The sequence below is a fragment of the Protopterus annectens genome, chromosome 6.part0 (genome assembly GCF_019279795.1).
Source record: "Protopterus annectens isolate FY-2018-M chromosome 6.part0, PAN1.0, whole genome shotgun sequence".
Lineage (NCBI taxonomy): Eukaryota > Metazoa > Chordata > Ceratodontiformes > Protopteridae > Protopterus > Protopterus annectens.
Genome location: NC_056737.1, coordinates 224132850 through 224152630, shown reverse-complemented (window position 1 = coordinate 224152630; position 19781 = coordinate 224132850). Strand labels below are relative to the sequence as shown.

Genomic DNA, 19781 nt, shown 5'->3' with positions numbered 1-19781 from the left:
ATATATGCAAATTACCCTTATGAACATTAGGTGTTTCAGCTAATTGGTGATTTTGAATGGCCATGACTTATTTTATCGTTTTAATGGACAATTTCAGGCCAATAAAACCAAACCCCACTTGCAGTGGATATGCATATTCGACCTTATGACCTCGTCAGCACAACACAAGCAGAGTGTTTTATTTAGCGTAAGAAACACAGGGCTGTAATACCCAGCTGATGTCCATTATCATTAGGGTCACTGCAAAAATATCCCAAACAACAAACTAAAACAATAAGTGAGAAGGTCATTGAAAAAACAATCATTAAAAACAAAATGAAAACTCCAGCAAAGCTAGAACTTCCACTGAGTGACCTCCCAAACCTCTTGTCAGAGGCACATGGGATATATGCAAATGACTCTTATGAACATCAGATGTTTCAGCTGATTGGCGATTCTGAATGCCCATGACTTGCTTCATCGTTTTAATGGACAATTTCAGGCCAATAAAGCCAAACCTGATGTTCATAAGGGTCATTTGCATATATCCCATGTGCCTCTGACACAAGAGGTTTGGGAGGTCACTCAGTGGAAGTTCTGATCAGAATTCTGAAATTTCTGTTTCCTGTGATGACCAGGTTTTACCCTTATCTACTTATGAGGATTCTGATGCAGGGGACTCTATTCCCTCTGCTTCCCTTCCAGAGGATTTCTCTTTTGGTGAAACCTTGCATACTATTAGAGAGCATTTCCGCTGGGAAAGCCAGGATTACTCTGATTCTAAAAAGAAGCTTAGGGATTTCTTACTCCTGCCCCAACACAGGCCTTTAGCTATCCCACCTGTACTGGACATTGTTGTTACCTTTTTGGAGTATAGCTTGGCCCCTTACTCCTTACCTCCTGCTCCCAGAAAACCAGATAGATATTACAGGGATGTTCATCGTGTTACCCTGCTGCAGTCATCACACTTGGGTTATCTTGTTGTCAGGCGGTCCCGCAGTCTGCCTGAATTCCAAAGTCTCGGTCCGGCGTCGGTTGCTGTCGCCTCTTCCCTGATGTCAGTGCGCCAGGGGTATATATGATGCATCCGACGCCATTTTCTCCAGTCTTTCTTGCCGCACGGTGCCTGAAGCAGAAGCAGTTTGCAAGTGCCAGTCTGCCGACTCATGAGATTTTCGAAGTCGAATTTCAGATCCGAAGTCTTCAATAAAGCGAAGTACCCCATTGGGGAAACTTTTCTTGCCTCAGACCGATGTCAGAAAAAGTTAACAATTGTATTTCTTGTGGGAAGTAAATACCTCATAAGGATTTTCATTCTTATTGTATACCTTGCCTAGGCCCAGACCACGACGTCACTGGTTGTCGCTTTTGTGCTAGGTTCAATAAGCGTACTATAAAAAGACGCTTTGATTTCGCACGACACTACTTCGGTAGAAAATTTAACTACACAATGCCTTTTTTGGAGTATAGCTTGGCCCCTTACTCCTTACCTCCTGCTCCCAGAAAACCAGATTGATATTACAGGGTTCCTGACTCTCACAAGTTCCTCTTTAAAAATCCTACTGCGATTCCTGAGACCATTTCACTGGGACCCAAGGGCATTAAGGCTACTATTGCCAAAAATCCTACCCCCTCTGATAGAGGTTCCAGGACACTGGATAGATGGGGTAAGAAGGTATACACTTCTGGAACCTTGGCCATTAGGGCCTTAAACTGCCAGTTTCATATGTTAAAAGCATCACAGCATATTATTGGAGTGCTTAAACAGAAAATTATGTTGATTCCCGACTGTGCTGAAAATAAGGATTTACAGCATTTAATGCATTCTGCTGAACAAGTTGGAAAACATACTTTGCAATGTTGTTTTGATTCACTAGAGGCATCTTGCAGGGCTGCTGTTACTGGGTCTGTACTTAGAAGGCATGCTTGGCTTAAGGAGCAATCTTTGCCAGATCATGTTAAAGCTAAATTGCTGGATGCTCCCTTAAACCAGGACCGCCTGTTTGGCAACAAAGCAGAAGAACTTAAAAAGATGGAGGAAAAGCTAAATCTATGCAAACTGTTAAAGATTTCCTGCAAATACTGCCTCCAAGATTTAGTAGGCATTGGCCCTCTAAGAAATGGTCCTTTCCAGCCTCTTCCAGGCCTTCTCAGTCCAAACCCAGAACCAGCAGAACACTCAGGCATCAGTCTCAAGGTACGCACAGGACTAAGCAGTGGGGGGCTCGCACTTCCAAAGCAGGGAGTAGTAAGACTCCCCCTTATGGTAAACTGTCTCAATGACTTAACTTTAAAACTTCCAGGCCCTTCTCAACTGACTGCTCCTTTAGGGGGAAAGATTGCTCTGCAGGCAAAAAACTGGGAACTCATTACCCAGGACAGCTGGGTTTTAAATACTGTTTCCCAAGGATATAGATTCCACTTCCACACTTTACCAACCCCAGACGGTTGGACAGATCTACCCCTAAATCACTGGACAGAGGCTCAAAAGCAATTTTTCTCTCTCTCTCAAGTATAAGGGCTATTCAAACTGTCCTAGAAGAGGAAAGGGGACAAGGTTTCTACTCAAGACTTTGTCTGATGCCCAGAAAAGACAACTTCTGGCATCCTATCCTGGATCTCTATCCTAAACACTTTTTTGGTGATCCCAAAATTCAAGATGCCCCAAAATTCAAGATGCTAACTTTTCACCGGTTGCTACCTATGCTAGGCAAGGATGCCTGGTTGGCAACAATGGATTTAAAATGAGCCTACCTGCACAATCCCAATCAGGGAATCTTGCAGAAGATACCTACGCTTCAAAGCAGGCTTCACGCACTATCAGTTTTCTGCACTTCCCTTTGGCGTATCTACTGCGCCCAGGGTATTTACAAAGTGCCTAGTTCCAGTCATTGCATTTTGCAGGCAAAGAAATATTCAAATATACCCATACCTGGACGATTGTCTAATTCAGGCAGAAAGCCTGGACAATACTATTGAATCATCTGGCGTTTGTACAAAAAGTGCTAACTTCTCTGGGGTATACCATAAGTGAAAAGAATTCACATCTGGTACCCTGCCAACATATTGTATTCCTGGGAGCAAGCTTGACCACAACTTCCCAGATGGCTTTCCTCACGCCAGAGAAACGGGTTCATTTGACAGCTTACTTCAAACTAATGGCCACAAAGACCCTGCTATCTGCAAGACAAATACTGCAAGCCTTGGGGTTCATGGCCTCCTGCATTCCCGTATGCAAGACTGCACATGAGGAAACTACAGTGGTATCTAAAAAGCCTATGGTGTCAACATTCTCAGGATCTAGAAGCAATGATTCCTATCATACCTTGCCTACAGTTAGAGTTCCTTTGGGGGGCAGAGGCCTGCCACCAAAACAAGGGGCTGCCTTTCACTCTTCCCCCTGCCGCCCAAACCCTAGCAACAGATGCATCAGACTGTGCATGGGAGGCTCACTTGGCAGGGAGGTGCATTCAGGGCAAATGGAGTCCAAGTCAAATGCACCTGCATATCAATCAAAAAGAAATGTTAGCTGTACAGAATGCTCTGACAGCCTTCAAGGACCACATTCTTCCAGGACAATTAATGGTAAAGATGGGCAACACCACTGTTATGTGGTACATAAACAAGCAGGGGGGAACCCACTCTTACCCTCTCTGCAGACTAGCCATGGCTCTGTGGAACACAACCTTGAGGTAACAAGTGCACCTACAGGCTCAATTCCTGCCAGGAAAGCTAAATACACTGGCAGCCGATCTAAGAAGAAATCTCATGGACCCACACGAGTGAAAACTGGAACCAAAAAGACATTCAACATGTTAATAAACAAATGGGGGAGCCCAGAGATGGACCTTTTTGCCTCCCCCCAGAACTACCAATTGGACAAATTCTGCACAAGGACTCCCCACAAACAAGCTTGGAAAGTGGATGCCCTGTCCTTCACCTGGAAAAATCTATCACTTTATGCCTTTCCTCCTGTGCCTCTCCTCTCCACGGGTACTACTAAAGATCAAACAGGACAAACCAAGAACGATACTGATTGCACCAGACTGGCCACCTTTCCTCCTCTGCCTCTCCTCTCCACGGTACTACTAAATATCAAACAGGACAAACCAAGGACGATGCTGATTGCACCAGACTGGCCACGCCAACACTAGTACCCCCTCTTGCGCAGTGTGTCACTGCTGGCACCATGGCACCTGCCTCAGACCCCTACCCTGCTGTCTCAGCAGAAGGGCCAGATTCTGCACCCTCAGCTTCAAACCCTGAACCTGGCAGCCGTGCTAATTACCTGATCTCGCCATCACCATCCCTCAGTAAACAAGTGTTGGATGTCATTCTGGAGGCAAGGAGGCCTAGTACTAGAAAATCTTATGCTGAAAAATGCAAAAGATTCTGTTCCTGGAACCAAACTCAAGGGATGAGCACAGCAGCACCCATTTTACCTCAGATTCTTCAATACTTAACTGAGATGCTTCACAAGGGCCTTTCCTTTTCCTCCATCAAAATTCATGCCTCAGCTATTTCAGCTCATTACAACACAGAAACACACCCCTCTTCTCTCATCCAGTGCTCAAGCAGTTCCTCAGAGGGGCCAAAAAACTTAAGACCACCCAGGAGAGCCCCTACTCCAGCCTGGGACCTTAACTTTGTATTGGAAAAACTTACTGTGCCTCCTTTTGAGCCAGCTGCAAATGCAGAGTTAAAATTCCTTTCTTGGAAAACAGCCTTTCGTTTAGCCATCACTTCAGCAAGAAGGGTGTCTGAATTACAGGCCCTTATGGCAGTGGAGCTTGTCATCATCTTTCATGCGAACAGGGTGTCCCTCAGGACCAATCCCTCCTTCATGCCCAAGGTGGTATCCAGTATGGCTCTTAATCAGTCCATTCATTTGCCAACCTTCTTTTCTATCCACAGAACAAAGGGGAACGGATACTGCACTCCTTAGATGTGCACAGACAGCTTAGATTTTACTTGGACCGGATTAAACCTCTCAGGAAATCTGAACAGCTGCTGGTGGCATTTGCTGCAGGGGCAGAGGGGAAGGCCATTTCAAAGCAAACCATTTCTAAATGGATAGGCCATTGCATTCATTTCTGCTATAAGCACCATGGAAAACCTATCCCTCAGGGGATAAGACCACATTCAACCAGAGCTGCATCTACCTCTACAGCCTTTCTTAGAGGTGTCCCTACCAGGGACATCCTAGAAGCTGCTACCTGGAGTTCTGTACATACTTTCACCAAGCATTACCATTGTGCAATTTTCTCTAAATCCGGAGCTGATTTTGCCACTGCAGTCTTGCAGGGCCTTAGCTGGTCCTAATGCTATCTAAATCCCTCCTCCCATACTTAGCTTTGGGAATCTACCCAAATGTGATGACTGCAACAGTGAAACACAGACATAGTACAGTTGTGTACACTTACCATAAATGTAGATGTTTGAGTGTATTCACTGTTGCAGTCCTGGTTACTCTCCCTCCAGCCCCCTGACTTCTTTTGGCTGTACCTCTATTCCTTTTTACTATGCTTAAAAGCGTTTTGGTGTATTTGCTTTTTTGTTGGAGGTATAACCTTGTATACATATTTAATTGCTCCCCATTAGGGGGGCACCTGAAATCTGGGGAAGAAAAACTGATGCAATGGAGTCGGCTGCATGCTTTATACCCCTGACTACCTGACGTCATGAAAGCTGAGACAGCAACCAACGCAGGACCCAAGACTTTGATAATCAGGCCGACTGAAGGCTACTGCAAGCAGATAACCCAAATGTGATGATTGCAACAGTGAATACACTTGAACGTCTACATTTATGGTAAGTGTACACAACTGTACTTTTCGCAAATCCCAGTAGAGACAGCATCTGGACAGAAGGTGTCTGGCCAGAATGGAATTCTAGCTTGGCTGCCAGCCCAGGGGTGTAGAAGTGGTCCAAATAATGAGGGAGGGAGGTAGGGATCCTTTTCAAGGATTATGCTATGATCCCTAAAGGGTTGCCCGACTACTCCCTCTGGAATCGGTCAGGGGAATTTCTTTTTGCACATTATGGCGTGGATGTTCATTATGTCAGATTCATAGGTAAGGAGAGCCATACCTAGAATTTATTTTACTCCATTTTCCACAACTCCTCTTACCTTCCTTCAGTGCCACCCAGACATAAAGAAGTGGTAGTAAAAGAGGTAGAAGCACTCCTCCAAAAAAGGGCCATCCAGAAGGTTCTGGTGGACCAGAGAAAATCTGGATTTTTCTCCAGATTCTTTTTAATGCCCAAAAAGACTCTTTATCTTAGGCTGATGCTGCATGTCAGTCTGCTCAACAAACATAAAGGAGTCTTTCTGGATGGTCACAATACAGTCAGTTCTGTCATGCTTACAGGCAGGGACTGGAATTGCTCTGTGGACCTTTAGGATGCTTATCTCCACATAAAAACAAATCTGTTGTCCAGGAGATACCTTTGCTTCCTTACTGGAGCAAATAATTTTCAATTTCTTGCCTTTCCATTCAGTTACACTGTAGCCCCCCTGGCATTTACTCAGTGCACAGAGCCAGATACGGCATATATGCAACTGCTAGGGATATGAATTTTCCCATACTTGGACAATTGTCTCCTTGTAGCTACTTCCCCGGAGAGATTAGTAAGTGCGTGGCAGTACTTGCTTCATTCTGTTAGTCCTTGGAGATTACCATCAGTGTGGCCAAATGTAATCTTCAACCAACTCAAGATCTGGTATTCGTATGCTTTTGTGTCAACCCTGTGAATCAGCTGCAGATGAAAGAAGTGACACATGGATAGTCCAGGACCAACCTTCAGCAGTGAGTGTCCTAAAGATACTGGGGCTGATGGCTGTTTCTATTCAAATCTAGCTTGATTTTGGACAAGTTGAGCAGACAGATTCTACTTCCCCACGAATGGTGTCTCAAAACTGAAGTTGAGTAGTGTACTCGGTTAATGGGGGCAGCCTTGTGATTTTTTGCTTCACCATTCAACGCCAAGTGTCCCTTCTTTTTCAGCATAGCTCCTCCAAAAGGGCAGACACCAAGGGATGCATTCTCCCACGACTGGCCCTCTGTCTCATGCATTCCCCCCTGGCTTTCTTTGATCTTCAGACTCTTACAGAAAGCCAAAAGAGTCCAAGGCCTGGCTTATTTTCATAGCACCATGCTGTCCTCATTAGTTGTGGTTTTTCTGTCTCTGTATCCTCATCTAAAGGAGAAGCCTCTTTCTGTGTTCTCAGTGCCCAACTATGTTGTGTAAACTGTCCAGCATGCCTTATCTGGACATTTCTTCCCTTGTGCTAATCATTTGGTTTCTCCAGTTACCATGATGGCCAGAAACCCTCAATTCCCTCCACATGTGATTGAGCTCATTGCAGCCTCCCCAAAGAACTTCTCCAAGAAAATTTACAAGGGTACGTGGAAGAAATTTGTCTTGTGGGCTCAGAGCAAGCACATTTCCCTGGTGTCTTCATCTTTAGAGGAGGGTGTAACATTCCTGACTGTGCTGTATAACTTTCCTTCTTTAAAGGTTCATTTGGCAGCCATTTCCTCTTTCATTGAAGGATTTTCAGATCATTTGCTGGTTGCACATAGCTATTTTAAAGCTTTACTTAAAGTTGTCTTCATTTGAGACCTCACTTAACTAGACATACACCAGCTTGGTATTTGAATTTTGTGCTAAAGTTTATAATGAAATCTCCATGTGAGTTTACTAGCTTGGCAGATGTTAAGTTTGTCTTAGGCAGTGGTCACCAGAAATAAAGTCTCCATAGCAAAATGAGTTTTGTAATTGTAGACCTTGTCTTTACAATATCCATAAATATTTTTTTTTCATCAGGACAGGGTCACTCTTGGAATGAAATTATCTTTTTTTACTGAAAGTGGTATCGCAGGCTAATCTAAGTCAGTGTATTCATTTGTCTTTTTTCAAAGTAGTGTAATAAAGGGAATATTTGTTGGTCTGCCTAGATGTTCATAGGCAACTGAGATTCTTTCTTGACATACAGAAATTTTTCAGAAGGACGAGCAACTTTTTTGTCTTTTGTAAGTTGAATTGGACCATAAGATTTCCAGGATTACCCTGGCTAACTTTATTGGTGATTGTATTTCATTTTGTTACATCAGTCAGGCAAGGATCTGCCAGTTTTTCCTAAGGAACACTGTTGGGGCTCTAGCTGTTTCTATGGCCTTACTCTGGAATCTACCACTTCAGGATATTACAGCAGCTACTTGTCCTTCCTGAAATACCTTTGCTGAAGATTTTATCTAAGACTAATTTTAGAGCAAGAGTTTCATTTGGAAATATCATTTTGAAAGCTTACTGAGGTAGGTCACTACTGCGGTGGTGGTGCTGCGGTAGAGTTGTCGCCTCACAGTAAGACGTCATCTTGTTCGATTCTCAGCTAAAGCGTCTTCTGTGTGGAGACATGCGTGAATGGGCGTACCTTCGTTGAAGGTTGTGCGTCAGAGCTGGTAACTCTGTACATAAAAATCTACTGCCAATCATTAGCGGACCGGAGTTTCGCTGTGGCAGCCCCTAACCGGGAAAAAGCTGAAAGGTACAACAACAACAACTGAGGTAGGTCACTCATGTTGGCTGGGGATTTTATCCTGCTGTTTTGATGTCCGGACAGGACCTGAGAAATACTCAAATTCTGTACTTATTGCAACATTATATTTCTCCGGTTTCTGTTTGGCCACTGGAACAACCTACCCACCACACCCTTCCAAATTGTCCTAGTTTCAGAGATCTGTGGAATCAATTAGAGGTTATGAATGATACAGTTTTCATTAGAACTATTGTCTGTAGCAGACATACTCTATCTGGAGGACTCGTAGAAGGGAGAGTGTGGGTATGGAAGAACTTCATCCTTTGAGAAATTCACTACCATCACTAGTGGGCACCAGAGGCACTAGTCCTGCTGTTCCAGTGTCCAGACAGAGGCCAGAGAAAGCTAATGTTCCAAGAATAGAAACAGTAAAGTTCTGATTCTTAGACCTGGCAGAAATAAACTGTAAATAAACTGTGTAGCAAAGAGATTTCTTTAGCAGGAAAATGTATTCACCTGTCTTATCAGACTGTTTCTAAAATCATACTGTAATTTTGTTTCTGTGAGTGCAGTACTTTTTCTTTGCTTAGAGCTAGTCCTCTCAGTATTTTTTACTCATTGCTCTTCCTTTGTACCATTGCAAAACCATCCACAACCATATCTTTATCTCTTATTAAACCTTTGTAATGGAAGTATTTTCAAAACACCGTTGTTGGTGTGTTAATCTTGTTAGAAGTTTGATCGTTCATAATTTTCTAGAAAGCTGTAGAGCCTGTAACTTGATGTTATCCAGCCCAGTGTTCTTCATTCATATTCGAAAACCCTTCCTGCTGGGTTCCCAGGCTGCTCACTCCTTTCCTTTCTTCCTGATTTTTAGTGGTATGATGCAGTTGTGTGTTAAGCAGACTTGTTTCAGAAATGTGGCTCTTTGGTGGGATCCACACTAGAAGGTTTCCTTGAAGGGGGGTACCTGCATATAAAGGCCTCTGCTCAGAAGCAAGCTGTAGGGGATTCACCACCAGGCACTGCAGAGCAAGACAGGATAAGTGGGAGCCACTATACTGCAGTTCTGTTGTGAGCAATTTTATTTTTCCGCACCTGTGTATCAGCATGCTGGTGTCAAGCATTAGGCTGGCTAGATGATGAGGAGTGGCCTGAGAGCATGCTTGCCCTGGGCCATTAATGCAACCCGCCTCCTGAGTTCTTTAGCAAGCCCAGCCCGAACTCCTGCTTTCACTGCAATTCCTCCTCCACCAGGATGGGTATGTCCATCCTCCCTACTTATACCACCAAGCTCCAGAGCTACTAATTGAACACTGGTCACCTGGCCAGTGTCAGAGCTTTATCACTATATGCCATGGGCACAGGCTCAATTTATTTCTTTGCTGTCATAATTTTTGGTGCGTGTGTGTATGTTTTTGCACCAGCTGATTAAAGCTGCACCCTGTTGTATTCCTTTCACTTTTTTTTAATTGCATAGTCCTATAAAATGTTTTTGGTTTTGTTTTGACATGTGGTAATACACAAGCACAGTATATACATATGCACATATTCAGTTTTACATGTCCCACACACACACACACACACACACACACACACACACACACACACACACACTTGTACATGTGCTTGTGTTGTCTGTATGTGTATATGTGTGCATATGAGTGCAGTTTTTGTTTTGAGCTTCTTGAATCAGTTTTTTTTGTTGAAATTCAGTGATGTAGTTGATCGTATTATGTTATTGTCGAGATGCAGAACATTGACTACAACGTAGTTATTTGTTTTTCCTTGGTTCATTTTTGTGTACAATGTAGCTGCATTATATTTAAGTTATGGGAGTGTGGGGCCAGAGCTTTAGCTAAGTAGGGTTACAAGTGTGAATGCAAATGGTTTACATTTGTGATTATTTTGGTTTGTGTTTTTATTGCTGGTAAAACTGTCTGATGTTTTGTGCTGTATTTGCAATAAATTATATATGCACACACATATATGAAATATATGATGTGTATTTGTGAGCATGTATAAATATGCAGTGTGTAGTAGAAATGCAGTATTAGGACTGTGAACTATTAATATTTCAACATTTTTTTTCCTTGCCAGAAAACAAAACGCAGCTCTGCGATTAGAAATCCTGGACTTTGTTGTACCTTTGAAGATATGTTTTGTTGAGTTGCAGATTAGAAGTCTGTCATGCTTTTTTCTGGTGGCTTTGGTAAATTGCCAAAGATGCAAGGTGGATCTAAAAAAAATATAAGCAGACCTCTGCTGTGAGTGAAGCAGAGACTGTTTTGGCTAATTTTATTTGCCACTTGACAATGTTGGAAAGTAGTCACTATACTTGTACATTATGCTAGAATATCCCCATGTTTTTACTCATCTACATTAGTGAAATGTCTGAGAGGAAATTGTTCCATGCTGAGCAAGTTATTTTCAGAATAAGAGCACAGAATTGTTTCTTTCTCTTGGCTTTGCATTGATCTTTGTATGCATCTGAATATATTTTTAAGGTGAAAGTTAATCAAATCAGTTTGTTTTCTCACAAAATAACTAAATGCTGTAAGTCTTGCCTTTATATTTTCACTAACATTTTTTTTTTGGTTCTTAAACTAGACTTGGCCACTGATGCAAAGGTTTTCCATCTGGCTTCGCATGATTCCTTCATTTCTATCCAGCCTTCAACATCTTCTGGTGGTCAGGATGTGCAGAAAAATTCTGTTGAAAAACACTGCCCATCCACTAGTCATCATCATCATGTGGACCAGTCTATATCTGCAGCAGGTGACACTGAAGCCGCCTCTCTTGTACCATTACATTCACAGTCATATAGGAAAGAACACAGGCCGCGTGGTGTACCACGGACGTCTAGCTCTGCTTTGGCATTTCCAGACCCTTCTCTCAGTGACTACACACTCTATCAGCAGAGGCGAGGGTTGGATCCTGTTTCAGAACTAGAAACTTCCAAGCCTGTTGCAGGGTCCAAAGAATCCTTAGTGGAGAACTCGCGTTACTCTGGAGTTTTTCAGCTTGATGATATTCTCAGACGTAGCAGCTCCCAGGTGACAGCAAGGAGTGGCTCAAGAAAGCCTTTAAAAACAGACAAAAGTGTGGATAGCCTTCAAAGCCTTAGCACAAGGAGTAGTGGCTCTACAGAAAGCTACTGCAGTGGGACTGACCGAGATACCAATAGTACTATAAGCAGCTACAAAAGTGAGCAGACAAGCTCAACACATGTTGAAAGTATATTGTCTGAACATGAGGAGTTGGCAGGAGATGACAAAAATGATAAGAACAGTGATTTTTGTAATGACCTTGATGGCGATAGTAGCTCAGCTGCTGAACAGAGGACTGTAAGTGAAAGGACAGCTGTAGAACATAGTGTGGAAAATAGTATGAGTGAGGCTAAGGACCTTAGTTCAGCATCAGACCAAGGGTGCATTCAGAGAGGACTCAGCACTTCTGCATCAGGCGAAGCAAACAAGAATCCTCATGCCAATGAGTTGATCATAGAACAAGATTCGTCAAAAGGTGATGCTACTGAGAATATAGAAGAGAGTAGTGAAAAGGTGGAAACTACTGAAGCCGTGAACAGTCAAGAAGCTGGAGGGACTGAAAATGATGGAGATGTTCGGCCAAAGTCAACCAGCTTAATCCATCGAACTGCCTCAATTCACAAGTCAAACAGGAGGCGGACAGGGAAAAAGCGTGCAAGTAGTTTTGATTCAAGCCGACATAGGGAGTATGTGTCTTTTCGGGGTGTCAATGTTGCCAAACCCCATAGTGCTGTTTTTTGTGCCGATGAGGACTCAAGTGATCAGAGTGACTTGAGCAGGACCTCAAGTGTGCAGTCAGCCCATTTGTTCAGCACTGATAGCTCTTCCAGCACCACCTCCTACTCCTTTCAGTCCCCTGAGGGTAGGTACCAGGTCTTGAAAACAAAGTACTTGTCAAAGGACAGGAGCTCAGAGCCTGAGAACAACCGTAAGGCTCACTCTAGTTCTGGAGGAAGTGGTAGAAGGAGGACAGCACGTAGAGCTCCTAGCACTAATAGTTCTACCAAAACTCATACTAGGGTACGGAGCTTGGATAGTGGCACAGCTGCTTGCCTGAATGACCCAAATAAGTTAGCAGCTCCTGAAAGCATTAGACCACTCACCACATCTAAGTCAGACCTGGAGGCCAAAGAGGGGGAGGTGATAGATGAGCTGTCTCTTCTGGGTAGAGCCTCCCAGTTAGAGTCAGTGACACGCTCAAGAAATAGTTTACCAAGCCAGGTTACTTTTCCAGAAGGAGCTGAACAAGAAGAGAACAGTGGAGGTAAGGTTGTTTGTCCATTGCAGCAAATTAAAGCACCAGTATTTTTCATTTTAAGATTAGATTTACTAAGTCTCTGACATCACAAACACAGCTTTTTTAAATATTGAAGAAATAAATGATGTTAAGTTGTCAATCTCGCCTTCATTCTTGCTGGATGGGTTCGGAGCCGATCCTCGGCTCCGACTCGGCACTTGCTTAGCTTGAGAACTCCTTTTACCAGCTCGAGGCAACCCTATATCCCATGATGCAAGGCGGGACTACCTCAGATCTCGTTTGCCACTTTGCGAAGAGGTCTCTTTTTTGCCAGCTCAGGTAAGTTTGAATTTTCAAACAGTTTAGTCAGGGTTTTGTCTCTCCCTTGTTCCATATCATAGTGTGTAGTGTTTCTGCAGCCCACCCTATTTCCCCATATATTTAAAAACTTTCTAGTTATTGTAAAGTGTAATTTTTTCAGTTAGGCCTAGGCTTCTTTTCTTAATCCCTATCTGTGTGTGTGTTTTGTTGGGATTAATAGTGTGACTGTTTGGGGTGTGTGAGTGTTGTTTTTTTACTTGGACTATGTCTAAGGAAGGAAAGGTCTCAGGCTTCAAGAAGTGTGACTCGTGCTGTCAGAAAATGTCTCTGACAGACGGTCACACTTCTTGTGTTTACTGCCTGGGGCCTTTACACCTGCAGGACTCCTGTGCCATATGTCACTCTTTTAGCCAGAGAGTCCTGCAGGAGAGGAGGAACAAATTGATCCTCCGTGGCTTACTAAAGCCAGAAGGTTCACCCACTAAAACTGGGTCGAGTAAACCTTCAAAGCCACCTAAGATTCAGGCTACAGCAGTTAAGCCTTCCCCGGTGGCTCCGACTCCTTCGGAGTCGAGATCGGCTCCGGCCGGAGCTGATCTTTCTTCTTCTGAGGTGGTAGTGTCGGTTCCGACCGGCTCCGACACTCAATCTACTGTTGCCTTGTCGGCTCCGGCTGGAGCCGACATATTATCCAGTATCGGAGCCGAGAAGCCTTCGGCTCCATCTGGAACCCAGAGGACGTCGGCTCTGATGGCTTCGTCCAAGAAGAGATCTCGGTCCCCTTCTTTGGAATCTATCCACTCTGCTCCGGGGTCTCCTCTTTTGTCGGAACGGAGTCATCGGAGCCGATCTTCGAGATCTTCCAGGCTGTCTGACCACGATTTAGAGAGGGTGGTAAGCAGGCTGTTGAAGTCACAGGCACTAGCCCAAATGCTCCATAGCCCGTCTCAGCAGACTTCGGCTATTGCTCTCCCCCTTGAACTTCCTCCTCAGACTCCCCTCCAGAGTTCGGAGCCGGTGCTTCTCGGGACAGCGACCGTGTCTGTGCCGGAACCGATACATCCCCTTTCGGCTCCGGCTCCGATCTCCTCCATGAGACCTTCCTTGGAGGGATCTGGTCGTCGAGTTTCCCTTGTCGGCTCCGAGGGGGCTAGTGGCATCGGACCTTTGTCCGACCCCGCTCTCCCTCTCGGGGCTTCGGCTTTGGTAAGCTCGGCACCGACATCGGCCTCGGAGCCTTCTCTCTCAGTGGAGCCGGGAATTCCTATTTCTTCGGAACGGGAATATTCCAGTCTCCCGGGGAGAGGAGCCTTTGAGGTGATGAGGAGTGTCCTGGCACCTGAGCCAGGTCAACGGTCCATCCCTTTAGCTCCTCCCTCTTCGGTGCCTGTGGATGTCTCTTGCCAGCCTCTTGCTCTCAGGCCCAGGGATCCATCGCCCCAGGTTTCCCCATTGGGAATAACTTCCTCTTCCGAGGTTTCTCCTGATCCTGCAGGGGAACCCCCTCGGAAGAGGACGTGTAAGAGGAAACACACAGACTCCCCTGAGTCTACAACATCTGATACCGACTTAGATGAGTCGGAGGGTTCCCCACGGTCCCCCTCTGAGGATGTCTCCTTTTCAGACATCCTTGAGCTCCTCAAACAGAGGGGGAATTGGCCCTCCATTGACCCCTCCGAGGATGAGTCGGTATACCTGGAGGCTTTTGGATCCCGACCCTCCACCTCCTGGGTGTCTCCGCCTTTCGACCCACTTATGCAGGTAGTGGCTCGGAAGGCGTGGACAGCTCCAGATTCTGTGGAACCGGTCCCCAGGAGACCATCCAAATTTATTACGGCCCCTTCAGACAAGCAGTTTCTTTCTAAGGGTGTCTCTGTGGATGCTATGGTGGTGGCGGCCACCAAGAAGGAACTTGCGGATCCTTCAGTGCCTGTCCATCCTCCTAACAAAGATTCTAGGACCATGGACAGGTATGGCAAGCGGATGTTTTCTTCAGCGACCTTTGCTATGCGTTCGCTGAACTACCTTTGTCACTTCACCAGACCTCAAAGAGATATTCTCAAGGAACTAGGTGAAGTGGTTCAGGATCCTTCAGCTGCTGGGGCTCAAGACAAGATTGCCTCACAGCTAGCAATCCTAAATTCTTTAACCAACTCCTCCATGCGGCTCATATCCTATGCAGCCGATGGAGCGAGCAGAGCCGCAGGCACAGGAGTGGCTCTTAGACGTCAAGCCTGGATGCGGCTTTGTAATTTTGCGGACCCTTTAAGGCGTCCTTCACCAATAGAGCCTTTGACGGTTCGGCTTTGTTCGGACCTCAGGTGAAGGAAACCTTGACCAGGTGTGAGCAAGACGGCAAAACTCTTTCTGCCGTTGGAGTCCATTTTTCCACCCCTTCTAGACCCTATCCCAAGGGTCAGAAGGGAGGAAAGATGTGGTTCCGTAAAGCCCAAGGAGCAGCGCCGGACACACGTGGTCAGTTTACCCCCAGAGGCAGAGGGGGTAACAATAATAGACGCCGCCCTAGAGGCAGAGGGGGTCCTCAGAACCAGGGCAACAGGGAGTCTCTTCCTGAGAAGCCCTTTCAGCATCCCTGAGGTGTTGCCCGATTGTCCACCGTTGGAGACAGTCGGGGGAAGGATTTCGCTGTACCCAGTAGCCTGGCGTTCCCTTTCACAAGATATGTGGGTACAGTCGATCATATCCGAGGGTTACAAAATCCCCTTCGAAAGGTATCCCGTACCTCACCAATCCCTTCCAGACATCTCACCCGGTCAAAGGGATTTGGCAGAACAGGAGGTTTCAAACCTCCTAGAAAAAAGAGCCGTCCAGACTGTTCCAGCAGACCAAGTAGGATCCGGCGTCTACTCGAGATTCTTTTTGGTCCCCAAAAGGACGGGAGATTGGAGACCAATTTTAGACCTGAGCAATCTAAACAGATTTGTCAAGAAGGCAAGATTCCGGATGGTCACGCTTCAGTCCATTCTGCCCTTTCTGGGCAAGGACAACTGGATGTGCTCGATAGACCTTCAGGACGCGTACTATCACATAAAAATACACAGGCGCTCCAGGAGGTTTCTCCGCTTTCGGCTAGGGACCAGTCATTATCAATTCAGAGCCCTGCCCTTTGGCCTCACTTTTATTTTTTATTTTTATTTTACATTTGTTGACCGGGCTAGTCTAGCTGGATATATTTCCATTTTCAGTAGAGGCCCGGGGAGAAAAGCTCCACATACATTTTAACAAAAGGTCAAAAATAGACAATCAAATTGACAAATCATCATAAATGGCGAGACAATAAAAAAAAAATAGAACCCAATTACAGGTATACACATAAAAAATCACATTTCTAAGGATAACAGTATTAGCTGTAATAACATCAAGAACAAGGCATAAAGCAGAGAGCAAAAATTGATCTATAATAATTTATAGAACTAATCTTAGTACCAAAAGGAGAAAGAGAAACTCTATCGTAGGAGAGGAGGAAGGGAAGCAGTTTAAGAAAAGTGAAGGAAAGCCCCCAGAGTGTTTACCAAATGCATGGCAGTGGTCACAGCTCATCTGAGACGTCAAGGATTCCAGGTGTTTCCTTATTTGGACGACTGGCTCCTCTCCGCCACCACCAAGCATCAGCTTCTTCAGAGCAGAGACTACACTCTGCAGCTGTGCAAAAGTTTGGGAATTTCAGTGAATCTCGAAAAATCTTCTCTGTTGCCTTGCCAATCTATCACCTTTATAGGCGCAGAATTAAACACCGTCAGTTTGTTAGCCAGACTAACAGATCAGAGAATTCTGGACGTCCAAAAATACGTTCGGATTTTATTGCAGAGCAGCAAAGTCAAAGCCAGATTGATACTGAAAGTTCTAGGTCTTATGGCTGCGGCCATTGTTCGTCTACCACTGGCTCGCTTCCATATGCGTCTTCTGCAGTGGATGTTATTCACTCAGTGGTCGTTCCACAGCCTTCCTATGAGACACGAAATCTTACACAATCGTGCAGGACTCATCTAAACTGGTGGATATCTTCCCCTCTTCTGCATCAGGGCCGACCATTTGTTCCCCCTCCTCCGGTTGCCACAGTCACTACGGATGCCTCTCTGATGGGGTGGGGGGGGGCATTATCAGGGCAGGATGGTCCATGGGACGTGGCAACCCATAGAATACCATCTGCACATAAATGTCCTGGAGATGAGAGCGGTGCTTTTAACGTTGCAAGCCCTCAACGACTTTCTTCCAGTGGGACTATTGCAGTGCAAACGGACAACATGTCTGTGGTCTGGTACATCAACAAGCAGGGCGGGACCAGGTCCTATCCGTTATGTCGAGAAGCTCTCAGACTTTGGCAATGGGCAATCTCCTCTCATCGGTTTCTGATAGCAACGCACATCCCCGGCAGGTCCAACCTTTTGGCGGACAGGCTGAGCAGAGCCATTCTCATGCCTCACGAGTGGTCTCTCAATCAATCTATAGTGGACTAGATATTTCTGAAGTGGGGCACCCCTTGTTGCGATCTTTTTGCTACACCCCAAAACAACAAATGCCCCGACTTCTTCACCCTTTTTCCCCAACCAGGCCAACCCCTGAGAGACTCTCTAACCCAGGATTGGCCCCGGGGACTTCTGTACGCTTTTCCTCCCTTCCCCTTGATTCCACAAGTCATTCAGAAGGCTACCATTTTGAGGGCCAAGTTGATTCTCATTGCCCCTTACTGGCCTCAGCAAATTTGGTTTCCGACTCTGCATCGTCATCTCCTGGTGCAGCCTTGGCATCTGGACCCAGTTCCGAATCTTTTGATCCACCAATCGGGTCAACAGCACCGGGCCATTCGTTCTCTCAACCTCACTGCTTGGTTGCTCCACTTCCTTCCCTAGCCAGGCTTCCTATGATCTCTGATCCTGTCAGAGATATCTTAATAGCTTCTTTGAAGTCGTCCACCAGAACGATTTATGCTAGCAAGTGGCGACGTTTTTCCCTTTGGGCAAACTCCAGGCACATTGATCCCTTTACTGCACCTGTGCATTCTGTTTTAGATTTTCTAGCTGAAGTTTTTCAGTCAGGATCTTCTTCATCAACAGTTAAAGTTCAACTGGCGGCTATTTCCAAATATCATGTTGGCTTGCAAGATCAAAACATTATGTCACACAGACTATGCAAAGCCTTTCTGAGAGGAGTTTTTCTCCTGAAGCCGCCAATAAAACATCCTCCTCCACAATGGGATCTGAATTTAATGTTAGCATCCTTGATTTTACCACCCTTGAACCGTCTGCTTCATGCTCCTTGAAGTTATTGACCTGGAAAACTATATTCTTACTGGCTGTCACTTCAGCAAGAAGGGTATCCGAGATTCAAGCTCTCTGCATCCGTCCCCTTACTTGGTTTTCACAAGGACAGGGTATCCTTGAGAACAAATCCATCCTTTCTCCCCAAAGTTGTTTCTCAAACTAATATTAATCAATCCATCAATCTACCAGTTTTTTTCCCAAACTATTCTGACAGAGCTGAACAAAAGCTTCATTTTTTGGATGTCCATCGTCAGCTCAGGTATTATTTGCATAGAACTAAACAATTCAGGAAATCAGACCAATTATTTGTCTCCTATGCAGAAAACAGGAAAGGTCTCCCAGTATCAAAAGTGACCTTATCCAGATGGTTATCTTCCACCATTTCTTATGTGTATTCGCTCAGAGGCAAGCAACTACCCTCTAAACCGAAGGCAGTCTATCCACTTCTACAGCTTTTCAGGATAGGCTACCCATTGATACCATTTGTGCAGCAGCTACTTGGGCCACTCCTCATACCTTTGTCTCTCATTACAAATTAGATTTGGCCTCCAGGGACAGAGCCAGTTTTGGTTCCACAGTTCTCAAGAGTCTGTTCCATTAAGCCACCCGGGATACAGGTGCTAGGGACGCGGTCCCATCCAGCAAGAATGAAGGCGAGATTGACAACTTAACATTTAGAAGTTATGTACCTACCATAACGTTCCATGTTAGTTGTCTTCTCTCGCCTTCTTTCTTCGTCCTCCCTCCTTCCCCCTGGCCTGGACAGATCTTGAAGGGTTTCTCTTCTCACGTTGTTCTCTCCTGAGTCTTCAATAGAAGATTCTATTGTTTTAGAACTTGTTTTTGTCCTAGTTCCACTAGGTTAGTCTTTTAGCAGGGTATTTTAACTACCAAACGAGATCTGAGGTAGTCCTGCCTTGCATCATGGGATATAGGGTTGCCTCGAGCTGGTAAAAGGAGTTCTCAAGCTAAGCAAGTGCCGAGTCGGAGCCGAGGATCGGCTCCGAACCCATCCAGCAAGAAAGAAGGTGAGAGAAGACAACTAACATGGAACGTTATGGTAGGTACATAACTTCTAATTTTTTCTCCAGCTCAAGTGAATTATAGCGCAATTTATGAGAGTATCACAGTCTTAGAAGTCTGTGCAACCTGAAGAGAGATTGTCCTTTATCAAGGGTGTGTCCTTGATTGCAACAAAATTCCACATTGCTTGCTGCCTACCACTTCCACTGGACTGCATTTTATGGCATAGGAACTTGAGAGGTCTGATGGGAATTGTGGTAGAGTTGTGGGTAGAAATATCAAAAAGATTGTACCATATTAATGATTGTTTTAGAAGCCTTCACTTTGCCATGTGTGGGTGCTTACTG

At 45.1% G+C, this 19781-nt stretch overlaps 1 protein-coding gene across 1 annotated transcript in view; it reads left to right on the top strand.

The window, feature by feature from the left end:
* PCNX1 (pecanex 1) overlaps positions 1 to 19781 on the top strand; it is a 3150868-nt gene that overhangs the window by 505836 nt on the left and 2625251 nt on the right. The window contains exon 6 of the mRNA XM_044073489.1: positions 11132 to 12835. Coding sequence (XP_043929424.1) covers positions 11132 to 12835 — 1704 coding nt within the window. The remainder of the gene's footprint in view (positions 1 to 11131; positions 12836 to 19781) is intronic.